Below are 13,237 nucleotides of genomic sequence, written 5' to 3'. Positions count from 1 at the left end.
AGGGTGTTCACTGGATAACTAATGACCTCTTTAGAAAGGAACTTTATACCAGGTTTAGTCACGCTGGATTTACAACAGACTGCCTGTTTGCAGCCGTACCCCGAGATCTGACTTTGAGCTGCAGCCCTAAAGGGGAACCTTTGGGTGGGAATGGAAAGCCCCACCTGCATTCATCAGCCCCGCGAGCCGCGTGCTGGCGTGGAGAGACCCAACCTGCCCCCGAAGAGCCAGAGCCAGAGCCAGAGCCAGAGCCAGAGCCAGAGCCAGAGCCAGGCACACGCTCAGCCGAGGCCCATCCGAGCGCTGCGGGCGAGTGCTACAGGAGTCCCTGCGAGGACACCGATTCGCTTTAACCACTGAGGTTGGCTCTTGAGGCAATCGGGGCCCTACAGCAATTACTAACCTTGTAATAATTAAATACACATGCTTATTATTTAGTCAGTGCAACTTATCTTGTCAGCGCTGAGATCAGAGTTTAATGAGTTAACGCTACGGAGTTTTGGAGTTATCTAAGTTCTTTGGGCTGCAGAAAACCAAGTGCTGATCTTGCTGAATAAAACCAGACTTCAACCCAAATGACGAAACACATTTAGTCGTAAGCTCCTGGAGAAACTTCTGCGCTAAGGTAAAGCCTAGTCTGGAGAAGCGCTGAGCTCCGCAGAGAGGAGAGGAGCAGCCCCCAGAAGAGGAAGGCTCCATCGCAGCTCTGCCAGCACCAACACCGCTCTGCTCCGCGGAGACGTAGTCACCCCAGAGAAACCACAGGGCCAATGGGGAAGGAATGCTGGTCTCCCACTTCTCTTTGAACTCTGTTTCACAAGAGAGAAAGAGGGAATCTGGCTGAAGAGCTCAGTTTGAAGAAACCGGCATTCCGGTGTGCGAAGAGGCAGTTGCGTTTGCTGACCCAGTGCGTGTCCTTCAGCAGGTACCAGTTAAATCAGCGTCTGCTCTCTGCCCCACAAGCAAAACAAGCCAACAAAGCAAGCCCAGAAATTCAGCTGTAAGAAAAAGAACATTTAGAAATCTAACTATAGGGACGTTTCCCTGCAGGAAAACACGAAGGAAAGGTCAGGAAGGCGTGCAAAGTTCAGAACCCGCCAAGCACCAACACTCCCTGCAGAGAGCTCTCCTACCCTTCTCTAAGGAGTAAAGCACCTGGCCCAGAGAAATTCTCTCATCCCCGAGTCCTGGGATGTTCTGAGCTGGGTGGGGAGAACCTTTGGATTGTATCAAGCTCAGACAATTGCTTTGAAGAGCCAGACTGTGGTTTTGCTGCCACGGGCTCTGGAGGCAGCACCGGACCGGCCTGGTCCGAGGCAAACCTGAGCTGACATCAGACAGAGCCAAAGCATCCGACGCCGACCCAGCCGGGGTCCCGGCAGGGCTACTGCACACGCGCCGTGCTGGGGGCGTGGGTTGTTGTTGGGTTTTTTTCTTCTGTACAAAAATTGATCCTTTCCTTCAGCATTCCTGAAGCTCAAGACTTTCCACAGCAGGACCTGCTGCTGGCCAGGCTCTTGGAGGAATCCACACCTCGGCGGGGGGCAAAGCAACGCAGCCCCCCCCAGGCCACGGGAGGTGAGACCAGCACCTGGGGGGGCTGCTGGGACCCTGCGCCTGCCTTCCACTCTGCGCGTCCTGGCCAGGCCCGAGGCTCCGACGTGCCAGCGCTGCCCCCGGGGACACCAACTCCACTCCTCGGGCACCCGCACATCAGAGAGGAGCTGGCGAGGGCACGGCGGCCTCGGCGCCGGGCTGGCACTCCTCCTCCTCCTCCCCACCGTTACACCAATCCATGTTTTTCAAAGCCTCCTTTACTATTTTAGCAAGCAACACTCCATACAACGTGACAAAGCGGAAAAGTGCATGAAAACCCAAGAAAAAGGGGGGGGGGGGGCGCGTTTTGGAAACTGAGGAAGAAAGCCTTGCTCCAGGTTTTGAGAAATACTTTTCTGCAGATGTGTGACACCACTTCCAAGAGCACAACTGGACTGGCCCAGATGTCCCTGAAGCAAGGAACGTGCTGAGCCTGCAGCTGCGAGGGAAGCCCAGCTCTTCAGCAGTAATTGCCTTAGAAATGAACTGAGCTACAGCTCTTCCCTGTGGGGGACCTGAACCTCGTTTGTTCTTTCAGCAAGGTTTAATACACCGTTTACATTTTTCCAGGTTACAAAAATCTGAACCAAAGAGGCAAAGCTCTGGTATCTTTTAAAGAAATTCTCTAGCATGAAAGTTAACTACTGAAAAGAAACAGGAAAAACCCGCTTCAGGACAAAGCTGTTGCTATGAGAATAAGCCATGTCCAAACACAGCCACTTGCAAATGAGATTTCTCCTGCAAGGATTTTGAAGAGAAGCCTGTACTTACCCTAATGCCATCTGCATTCTTCTATTTTACAGCATGGGCTATAATTACAACAGCCTTTAAAATCCCATTTCTCAATGTTTCCATCCCTGTCAGGATTCCTACCTGTAACGCCCTAACCCTAAATCCACCTAAAAAAGATTCAGCTGCAGTTTTCCAATACAAAAAGGCCAGACTTTTGCTGTGAAATACAAATATGGAAAAAATCTCACCTGAAAGGTAATTTTTACAACTACCAGGACATGAAAAACAGGAAGCTAAAGGTGCAGCCCTGGCTAAATCATTCTCTAGCAAAGAATTACTACAATGAGCCTCGTTTCCAAAAGTAACTATAGCAAAGTCAACAAGTTAATGTTTGTGTTAAAGCCAGGCATGTCTTTGCAGGATCAAGGCTACAGCCTTTCCAGCAGAGCTGACACCAGCAGCACTAAACAGGAAGAAAGCAAGGGGCAAAACCAGAACAAACGGTCAAAGAAAAAAACCAGCACAATAGATAAACACAGTCTAATCCTGTGGTTCAATACAGCAAACCAGAAATTCGGTTACAGCTCTCTTGAGGATTCACAAAGTGTAATTTACAGGAATCACGCTCAAAAAGTCCACCCTCTTCCAATCAGAGCCGGGCTGGCTGAAAGCAAAGCGACTGAATTATCTGGGAAGTCCTCTCACCTCTCCCCGGGGCAGCGCCCGGGCACAGGCAGAGCCCCCCCGCACAGGCAGAGCCCCCGCAGCACCTGCAGGAGCCCCAGCGGCCCCGCGGAGCCGCCCCTGCAGGGCTGGGGGGCCCTGGCTGTGGGGGAACCCGCCGCGTCCCCGAGCACAGGGGTGAGCCTCAGCGCTCCCAGCCGGGCTCCAGCCGGGCCCATCTCCAGGACGGATCTCCGCTTCTCCGCCACGACGCTAAAATAAAATCCTCTAGGAAGGAGGTTAATCTAAATCCTCGAGCACCTGGAACACAGTCCTTAGCTCACGATATCGAGTGCTGTTTCTTTTCTTTTTCCTTCCTCCCACCTCCGACCTAAATAAAAACACATCCTGTGTATCTGTGCCACTCCCTGTATTCACAAAGAGACCAAAGCAGCCGCCGACCAGCCCTCCAACCTTCCCACCACTCAGCATCTCCCAGTCCCAGCAGAGTTCTAATCCAAGTCACTTGGCAGTGGCACAAGGCCACTTCATGTCATCCCACACATCTCCTGTCATGTCCTACCTTCTGACCCAGGGTGGGGGCTCATCATAAAGAGGGAGAAGGAAGAACAGGGTTTATTGTTACGTGAAGATCCCTCAAAAATTTGGGGCATGTAATCTAGAAAAGTTTTTGCAGTGAATCTAGAAAGCACAGGGCTGATGTTCTTCCCACCACACAGGGCCCCTGTTACCACACAAGGGTTACTGAACGCCCCCAGCTCCACAGCACTGAACTCTGCTGTACACCAGGTAGCTTTACTTAGAAGTCAGTCACGATTCCTCGCCCGAGCCCGTACTCATCACCTCACAGCCTGGGGGATGACGTTATCAGTGAAGAACATCAGTTATAACCAGAGGAAGAAGTCGTGACTCGATGAGCTCGGGGCTGTGCAGCGGGGGGCTGTGCATGTGTTCTCAATACTGACATGAGACGGTAACGTTTAGTCAGCTTCCAGTCACCTACCCAGCAAAAGATTTTCATTTCACTTCACCCATAAGGCTGCAGTCTGGTACCAGTAATACCTTCCTCCCTGTCAGCACCGTCTGCATAAAGCTCGAGACTACATGACGTATTTGCTCAGCTAGACCGTGCTAATGGGCTGGTTTTAAGAACTCCATTAGTGTAACAAATCCAGGCTGAAACAAGGCTGTTCCTCCCTTACAGCAGCCTCCAGGTTTACCAGAAATCACAGGTTTTCTCTTTTTGCCCTTTTATTTTAAAAAAAAAAAAAAAAAAAAAAAAAGCGCCATTTGCTGTGTTTTCCAAGATGTAGCAGTTTATGAAATGCCACAAGATCAGTCTGTGATGCAATTATTTCCCCATCAGTTAGTGAAATAAAGTAAACAAGCAAAGCAGTAAAGAAACAGTTGAATCACGGGGTGTGCAAGAGCAGAGGGGAATTATACAAAGGAGAACAGCACTCACTGGTTTTCACTTGGGAAAGACGAGGTTGGGAAAGAGGCAGGGTAGCAGCTACTCCACGAGTCGGCAGCCAGCACGGAATTCTGCAAGGAGAAAGCGGAACAGTCAGAGCAGCGGAGGGCTGGCACGGCGACCTGCAGCTGCGGCTCCCGGGCCAGCCTCAGCACCTTCCCTCAGCGCTCCCCAGGGCAGCGGCGGCTCCTCGTCGCTCGCAGGAGGACAAACCGGGGGCTGCACCCCAGTGTCAGCTCTCGGACCTGCCTTCCTGTTCCTGTCCCCAAAAGGACAGCGGGGACAGTCCCCTTCCCTGGCACTTTAACCTCTGGGGAAAGCGGCACCAGCCTGTCACCTCGAAATCGGAGGGCACAGGTCAGCTCCCAAAACCATCGCTCTCTTCTGTCTTCCCTCCTCCTAAACAGCCTCCGACATTAACGGGAAGCTTTTAGCTCCGCACGGACCAGTACAATCACGGACAGAATAAGGTATCTTATTACTCAGCTACAGATCAGTCTTTCATCTGTCCTTCTCTGCGTTCAGAGCAGTGCTACCCCGTGCCTGAAGCAACATGCACTTGGTGAAACGGGCCTCTTTTAACCTCTGTATTCCTATATGTGACAAAAGTCAAGCAAGAGTTACAAACAGAAAGCTGCAGGAGCATGTAAGCTATTTTGGGATAAGGGTTTACTTTTTGCCCTGTTGAGAACAAATGCATCAGGGACCCGGTCTTGTTTTAGCAGCCGTATCAGGACTGGTACAGCCCTGTTCATCTCAGCCACTCTCAAAAAAGGCAGAGCTGGCCCCAGCAGTAGATTTAGCACGTCTCAGGGAGACAAGCTGGGGCAGGAACAAAGTTTGCAGTTCTGCGTCAACTCCAGTCCCTTCCCGGGGAGCCCGGGACCCTCGAGCTTTGAGAGGGGCATTGCTTTAATCACAGCCCTGCTCTCCTCCTCCCACTCGGAAGGCAGCAGCCAGCCGCCCCCCAGCACTCCCAGTCAATACTCCACGGCCCTGGAGAGCTGCCGGCAGGGCTGGTGAACGGCTCCTGCAAAGGGGCACAGGGTCCCAGGCTCCGCTCAGGCTCTGCGGTGACACCCTCCGCCGAGCCTCTCCCGGCCCCACGGGGGGCCGCGGGCCCTCACCTCCAGGGCTGGCACGGCGAGCTGGGAGCGGAGGCCGGGGATGCTGTAGAGGGTGTTGCCGGGCTGCTGGTGCTGGGGCTGCGGGCAGTTCTCCCCCCCGTCCATGGCAGGGTGTGCTGAGGGCATCAGCCCGCGTCCTGCCGCATCAAGTCCTCGGGGCAGGGGAACGGGCTACGGAGCGGCGGAAGGTTCTTTATCTGTGCTCTTCACCCTGCACCATGTCCTGGGCTGGAAAAGAAACACACATTTCAATTTTATGAAAGGGGAGAAAAACAAGAAAAGCAACAAAAAAACCCCACTTCTAAGACCAAATGTCGCTAAGAGATCAGTAAACAGACGTCAGTCTGTGAAATGCCTCCTGCCTCTTCATAAAAGAGAGGTTTTTACTGGGAAACAGAGCTCTCAAATATCACCACACCTGGAATTCACCCAGACCTGTGCATTTACATGAAACACACCTCAGCTGCCTCACTGCAAACACCGCAGAACCCTGGCAGATCACCACCATCACCTGTGAGTCCTGCAGCCGTCACACAGCTGGTTTCTAGCTTGAGGAATTTTCTTGCCCAACGTACAAAAAGATTCTGCACTTCTGTGCAAACTCCCGACAACCAATTCCCCCAAATCGCTTGTTTTCATGAAAACACACTGTGTCAGGGGAACGCGGTTCCAGAGCACCGGTGGCCGTGCTGAGCGAGGAGGGAGTCACCAGCGGGGGTCACGGCTCCCACCTCACTCTGCTTTGATCTCTCCCTCATTTCACAGCAGATGTTCACTCTGCACTAATACTTTTTGCCGCTGCTGTGCACAAAGGTCAAACCAGATAGTATACTTCTGGCGTTAATACTATTAATCTAACGAATATTAGAACTTATCAGCTGTCTGGCATTTTCCCTGTTGCTAGAAGATGAGATTTCAGAGTCGTGCTTGCTAAAGCAGGAGTATTGTTCGGGCAGGGATTAACCTCACGATAAGACACTGCCTTCAGTGCAGCTTCTCAGTCAAAACCTCCAAAGTCAGTTCTGATTTTTTTTTTTTTTTCCTGCTAAATCCTCCATAACCCCAGAGGACACCAATTTCCAATTGGATTTAATGGATTAAGAAAAAAATATGGTAAAAGCAACCTATACAACCAGAGGAGCAAGAGAAAAGCATCTGTGATGTCTTTACTTCCATCGCATCCTTCTCGGCGTCTCCTCTGCCTCCCACAACCCCGCCTGCCCCCAGAAGCGGCAGCACGACGGCCGAGTAAGCCAACTGGCCAGTATTCTCATGGAGCCAGCCAGCCAAGCAGAAAAAACGAGTAGCACAAACCGAAGCTGCAATTTAAAATATGCCAGCTTTGATCGTTTAGAAGATACTATTTGCTACCAGTAGTACTTTTGAAAAGTCATTTCTGAGTCAGAGCCCCTTTAAAAATAAGTGACCTTTCAGCAGACAGAATGATTTCTGCATTGGTAATGGAAAGCGAAATTCAAGTGACTCTTTCTTTCTCTGGTGGCAGCAGCCATGCCAGGATCGCTCTGCAGAACCCGCGGGGACCGAGCCCGGGGAGGAGAGGCTGGGGCTGACACCCCCCCGGCCAAGGGCTCCCAGGCAAAGCCCTCGCACCCAGGGGACGTTCTGGGAGAGGAGCAGGGACCGGCCGCCCCGCGGCCTCCGCTCCTCTAACCACCCTTCAGATGCCTTCACGAGACACAGGCTTCCAGACTGAGCTAAATCATCTGCCAGAGGCGAAGCACTTTGCGGTTTAAAAAAGTATTCCCCCTTTCATCTGAGCTGAATTCGCAGCCGCCCCGGGATGCGCAGGGTTTGCGTAAGCTCCCACGCCCGCGCGGGATGAAGGCTGCAGAGCAGAAGGCAACTTCCCCAGGAGCAGGCTGGCCAGCCCCGGGTTTAAGCAGACCGCAGTCTGCTGCTCTGTCTTTGCCTCTTCCCACAGCCTGACAAATTCAAATAAAATTCAAAAAAAATAAAAAAGGACTAAGTGACCAAGGTGCAAGGTTTTCCCTAGGAAAGCGCAACGAAACATCACCTCCAGAGAACAAAGTTTCTACCCGGCAGCACTAACACGAGGCTACCTGAACAGATCATTCAGCTACAAAAATCTCAGACCATTTTAATTAATCGCTAACAGAATAAATACTCTCCACAAAGGCCTGGGATCACCTAGATCCTTTTCACTGGCTTTATTTCACCAGAGATTTACTGCAGCCTCATTCTTTTACAAGCAGAAGTGTTTCTTTTTACTACACCATAAAATCCACACTCAAGCTTTATAGTCCATAAGCCCAGGAGCAAAAAATAGCTAAAAACACTTAGCTAGCACCCCAGCATCCTAATTAATATTGTTATACTGGCCTCAGGCCTCTTGATTTATTAGCCAAACCTTAGCACCAGGGTTCCCAGAACATCGCAGCCTGTTGACCACTTGTAGTCCTGAAGCCTCGTTAGAAGCTGCTCAATCAGCTGCCCTCCCAGCTCAGCAGCAGGCTGCGGAGGCAGCCGCCGTACGGGGGGTGCCCTGGCCCCACTCACGCAGAAATTAAGTGCTGGTGCTCAAGTTGTATTAATTAAGCAAAACCTTCTTTAGTGACATCTCCCGAACACAAAGCTCTGCGGACCAACTTCCTCAGGCAGCGCAGCGTTCCCGTCCCGCTACCAGGCGGCTCCGCACACAAAAAACCACGAAGACATTAAAGCGTTCAAGGACTTCTTCCTCCCAGGCCACATGATTTATTGCAACAGAACGTGCGAACAGGGATGCATAAATGCAGACTTTGACCCCAAGCCCGCGGAGGGGAGATGCAGTAAAAAGCTTCACCACTGAGAACTGAAGCAACCTGCGCTGCAGCGCGACGGCTGCGCGCGCGGGCCAGGGGATGCTTCGCTCTCTGGGCTTTAGGGTTTGCTTTCTTCTTTGCTTTGAATTGTTCTCCGATGCCACTGGTGATCCACAAAGAGATCTTAGGAAATTTTAAATTACATCTAAGGAAGAAAGTAATAATAGACAAAGACAGACGTTTATCACGACTCCGCTTATCTCCAGTGCACAAAACAGATTAAATTGAAGGGTTTGCTGAAAAAATAGCCCTGCTTCCAGTCACAAAATTCACAGCTTTTCTTCTCGTCTTAGCGCATTTGACAAGAGGCCCTAGATTATAAATTAAGCCTGTGCTACAACATCCCAGCACCCAAAGGAAGCAGCGGGGAGCAGGAGACCTACAGCGAGGGGCTTTTCCACTTCCATCAACCCGCTCCAGGATTGTCCAGCCTTCCAGCTCAGGAGGGACACTGGCGGCACAAGGTTGTAAGGAAGACGAAGTAAGAGGCAAAACTTCACGAGGCTTTCTTCAAATGCTATACAGAGCTACAAATGGCAGAGCTTTGGGGTTTTTGGGGAGGGGAGGGTCCCTTTTTTTTTTTAAAGATTACCTTTAAATCCTCTCAGCTGTTCCCAAACACAGGTGCTGAGGTTTGCTGATCTAAGGGTCAAAGTCACCGACTGCTTTAGAGATACCGATACCCTCTGGTGTCTTTAAAATACTGTGTCTGTTCTCTTCACCACAGACTTCAGGTTTTTTCTGTCTTTTTTTTTTTTTTTTCCCTATTTGTAACAGCTTTCAATAGGCAATCAGAAGCAGTTATTCCCGTAACAGCTGTAGCAAATATACAGCTTTACTTACACATCCAAAGTAACTTATGAGGGTAAAATCAATATCAGAATTTCTCCCTGCCTGCTCTACATTATCTCGTGTCTTCGCACCACCAGATTTCACCGGCCGGGTTCTCCGCAGAGCGGTGCCTTTCTCTAAACAGCGTTGGTTCCTTAGGAAAACTCTTGCACAATAGATCAGACCCAGTTAGCAAAACGAAGGAAAACTGTTTAAGGAACTCTAAACCTCTACGCTTAAGCAACGGTCAGATGGTAAAAGATAACGCACTGAATGTGCATGACATAATTCCTCTGAAGGGATCAAAGCGAACAGCAGCCCAGCCTTATGGATGGGCAGCCCAAGAGCAAAGCAGTAACACCGTTAATGATGAGAGCCTCAGGCTTGTCCTCTAGGCCACAGCAAGAGGATGAATCCCTCACCGTTTTCTAGTTAAAACTAAACAGCGCCCTGCTGAAGAACCGTTACCTTAACGCACAAACACCCTGCAGCAGCGAGGAGCCCCCCCAGGCTGCCGTGAACTGTCCGCCCCAGAGCTCCTTCCGCGGTCTGACACACCATCACCCCCGCCAGCACTCACTCGTACGGACCGAGCCGCTGCAAACGCCCGAGAGCAAACACGGGGTAAGGCAGCCGGACTACGGGTGGACGGGGGGACGTGCCAAAATCCACCCAGAGCCCGCGCTGGGCCGCTCCGCTCGCACGGGAGGTGCCTTCAGCATCTCCGGGTGCATGGAAGGGCGCGGGATGCGGAGCGAATTCTTGATGCCTCCTGCTTCTCCCTGTTGGTGTGCCAAAATCCATCCAGCCACCACCCCAACCTCCTCCTCCCCGCCAAGCCTCGCTGCTGCCGCACAATCTGCTCTTCTCGTGCAGGAAGACGGCGGCTACATCGGGTTCCTGGGATGATGAACATGGAGCTTGCAATAGCTCTCGCTATAAGCTCGTGCTCTGATAAGAGAGGGCTCCTGTCTGGCTTACACACTCAAATTCCAAGAAAAAAACTAAAGAAAAAACTGACTAAAGCCTGTTTTGGAGATCTCCGTGAGCCCAAGGACAGCAGGACAACGCCGTCACGAGAAGAGAAGTGGAAAGAGCCTTCGGCACGCGCGTGTCTTACCACCCTGCAGGCAGCCTCGTCACGGAAAACCATGAAAATCAGCAAGTTCCTCGCAAGCCAAAGCGCTCTCATTTCCACACCCCATCCTGCCGCCCTAACAATAAAAACTGATAAACACAGAGGCCCACAGCTGGCAAGTGAACCGTTACAGCAAACTTTTTCTTAAGCATTTTTCCAACCCTCTTATCAAGTATACTCCAACAAAGTAACAGTTCCCACCATTAAGGCGCATCGGAGCTCTCTAGTTTCAGAACATTTCTATCACAGAAGCATGCAAGCGGCCCATTAGGGCTTTTTTTTTTTTTTTTAAAGTTTTAACATACTAGGCTGCTATCAGCAACTAATTTGACTTGGGAGTATTAGAAACTCCAAGTCCAGCAGTGAACAAAACTTTTATTACTGATACCAATTTCTGATCAGTTGAGAAGGGTTCTGGTTATACAGCCTAATACTGCTTTTTTCTCAAGTTTGAGAGTAACCCCTAGTACCATCTAAGATCCAAACCACTGAGTTAAAACTCTTTCATGAGTTACAGATAAAAAAAACTTCTGAAAAACTCTCCCCTGCCCCGTTTAGCCTTTGACAACCAGGCTCTGGACGTTTGCTGATTATTCAGTTTTTAAATTTCTACTTAGGAAAAAAAACCCTAAACAAGTAGAGAGCTACTACCAAATTCAAGAATTGAGAACTGACTCAAGTTCTTCATAGAACTCGAAAATAAAGAAGGCAGAATCATGGAAAACAGCAACCTCAACCTGAGTGACAGAAGTGACACCAGGACATCAGGGCACGGGGGACGCCACGTCCCGCGAGCGCAGGAAACGGCCGTTAGCACGCGGAGGCACTCACCACTCACACGGAGTGTCAGAAAGCTTCCCAATGGATTACGCTTCTAAAATATAACTGCGAATTAATTAGACTGATTTTACAGACGTGCTATTTGCCACTCAGAATTAACAGAAGCACTCCAGTGCCGTGATAACTATTCAGGGAAAAATACGACCAAAACAACCAAACCCACAAAAAAAACCCAAAAAAAACAAAATTACAAAACCCCAAAACAGTGCAAGGATAAATCCACTTAAAAAATAAATAAATAAAATCACTAGAACGGATTTTTTCATTTCCCTGCCACAAAACCTCTATAATTACAATGATTATCTCAAGGCACAATCTGCAAAGCAGCTCCCTTCCAACCAAGGCGAGAAGTTTTCCAGCCTCAGCCCGGGCGAGGCTCCGGCCCTCGCCAGCCGCTGTGTGAGAGGCGGGCGAGGAGCACAGAGCTCTGCTGAGCAGCACCTGCTCCGAGTCGTGCCCGGGACAGAACGTAAGGGAACCCTGACACACGAGGACAAGTTCCTGACCTCAGGCACGTCAGTAATTTCCCTCTGCAGGGATTGCTGAGAAACAGCAAAGCGATCCCCCAGATTCCGAGGGCCGGCACTCGAGCAGTGACTGCCCGACCCTGAAAAAACCACTGGCCTCGCTCCTCCGCGGCTGAGCGCTTGGTTTAATAATGAAACCGGTTCCCTGCAGAGCGTGATAAAGCCCCGTGAGCAATCCGATGATATCACAAGTTCTTCTGATGAAGCTATAGGCACAGTTTCAGTATTAATAACACTTTGCTTAAAGGTTTGCTATTCAGCCCAGGCAGTAAGGGGCAGCTTCCGTCTGGAATTCATCACAGCACAAATTTCAACTTTTAACAGCTTGAGCTTTTTATAAATTTATCAGAGCAGCGCTGCAGCAAGCAAGGTCCAGCCTGAAAACCATAATCAACTGCTCTGCAATGATCAGGATCCACAGAGCTGTGGGTGAGGGCTCAGATCACAGGTATCTGCAGTCAAGAGAGGTGAAAACAACCCACTGTACCCTCCGTAAACGCAAGAACTTCCTCCTGTTGTGTCTCAGTCTTTGTTAGTGTATTTTACAGTGTCTCCATTAAAGGAAGACAGCTAGGAAACCACAAGTATGCACGGAACAGTCAGAGCTAAACCTGCTGATCGTGAATTACCATGCACTCTGCAATGACAAAAAGACCTCCAGAACTTTGATCCAGTTCTTCTCCTGCTGGCAGATTAATTCCCCTTCCACAGGCACACCCACACCCACGGGGCAGAAAGGGAGCCCCAAGCCTTGTGCCCCCACCCCGCTGCCACGGGCACCCACGGGACCTGCAGCTGGAGGGAATCCTTCCGAGCACAGTTAGTGTAGAACTGCCCAAAGAAATAGGAACTTAGTACTCCAGAACTCTTAAGAGCCATTTCCACGCCTGGAGCGCCAAGAGAGCTTCAGGATCCTCTTTAACGTTTCTCTTTGCCGTATTTTTGGATGGTTTAGACCAAAGGTTTTGCCTTGAGGGGTGAGAAGGGAAGGGTTCAAACCAGAGCTGCCATCACTGCCACCAGCAGTGACTCACTCGGAGAAACAGGAAAACCAAGGGAGGGAGCAGGGATCTGCCCTTCTGGTACCGTCACGGGCCCCTCACAGAGCTACCGCGAGGCTCCGTCGTGTTTAGAATAGGGACGAGCAGACAAAAGATAGTGTCTAGGAGTTCAACATCAACAGAGGTATCGGATCTTTTCCCTGTGGAGAAGTCAGATTATGAATGGAAACACCATTTTTCCATTCTCTCCGCTATTTGCAACTTTTTCATTAGGCAAAGCCAGTTCTTTGCAGAGCAAAATTAAATACGGTACTGCTTGTTTACGTATCTGAAACACTGATGGAAAAGGAATTTCAAGTTAATTTACAAAGAAGGCAGAAGTTACTACAGAAACAGAAAATACTGGGGGTGACTCACTCTAGCTCTCTACTGTTCTTAAGAGTG

General features: G+C 50.4%; 1 protein-coding gene across 3 annotated transcripts in view; it reads right to left on the bottom strand.

The window, feature by feature from the left end:
* The window catches only part of SBNO2 (strawberry notch homolog 2), a 61,399-nt gene that overhangs the window by 42,637 nt on the left and 5,525 nt on the right, over positions 1 to 13,237 (bottom strand). The window contains exons 2-3 of one of the 3 annotated variants that reach the window (XM_074928228.1): positions 5,614 to 5,841; positions 4,478 to 4,557 (exon numbers count right to left, since the gene is read on the bottom strand). In XM_074928228.1, coding sequence (XP_074784329.1) covers positions 4,478 to 4,557; positions 5,614 to 5,739 — 206 coding nt within the window. In that variant the 5' untranslated portion in view covers positions 5,740 to 5,841. Of the gene's footprint in view, positions 1 to 4,477; positions 4,558 to 4,641; positions 4,778 to 4,823; positions 4,937 to 5,613; positions 5,842 to 13,237 lie in introns of those variants that run through there. The other 2 variants (XM_074928229.1, XM_074928230.1) reach the window with 2 other exon arrangements.

The sequence above is a fragment of the Athene noctua genome, chromosome 27, assembly GCF_965140245.1.
Source record: "Athene noctua chromosome 27, bAthNoc1.hap1.1, whole genome shotgun sequence".
Lineage (NCBI taxonomy): Eukaryota > Metazoa > Chordata > Aves > Strigiformes > Strigidae > Athene > Athene noctua.
This window is presented reverse-complemented; position numbering and strand designations above follow the sequence as displayed.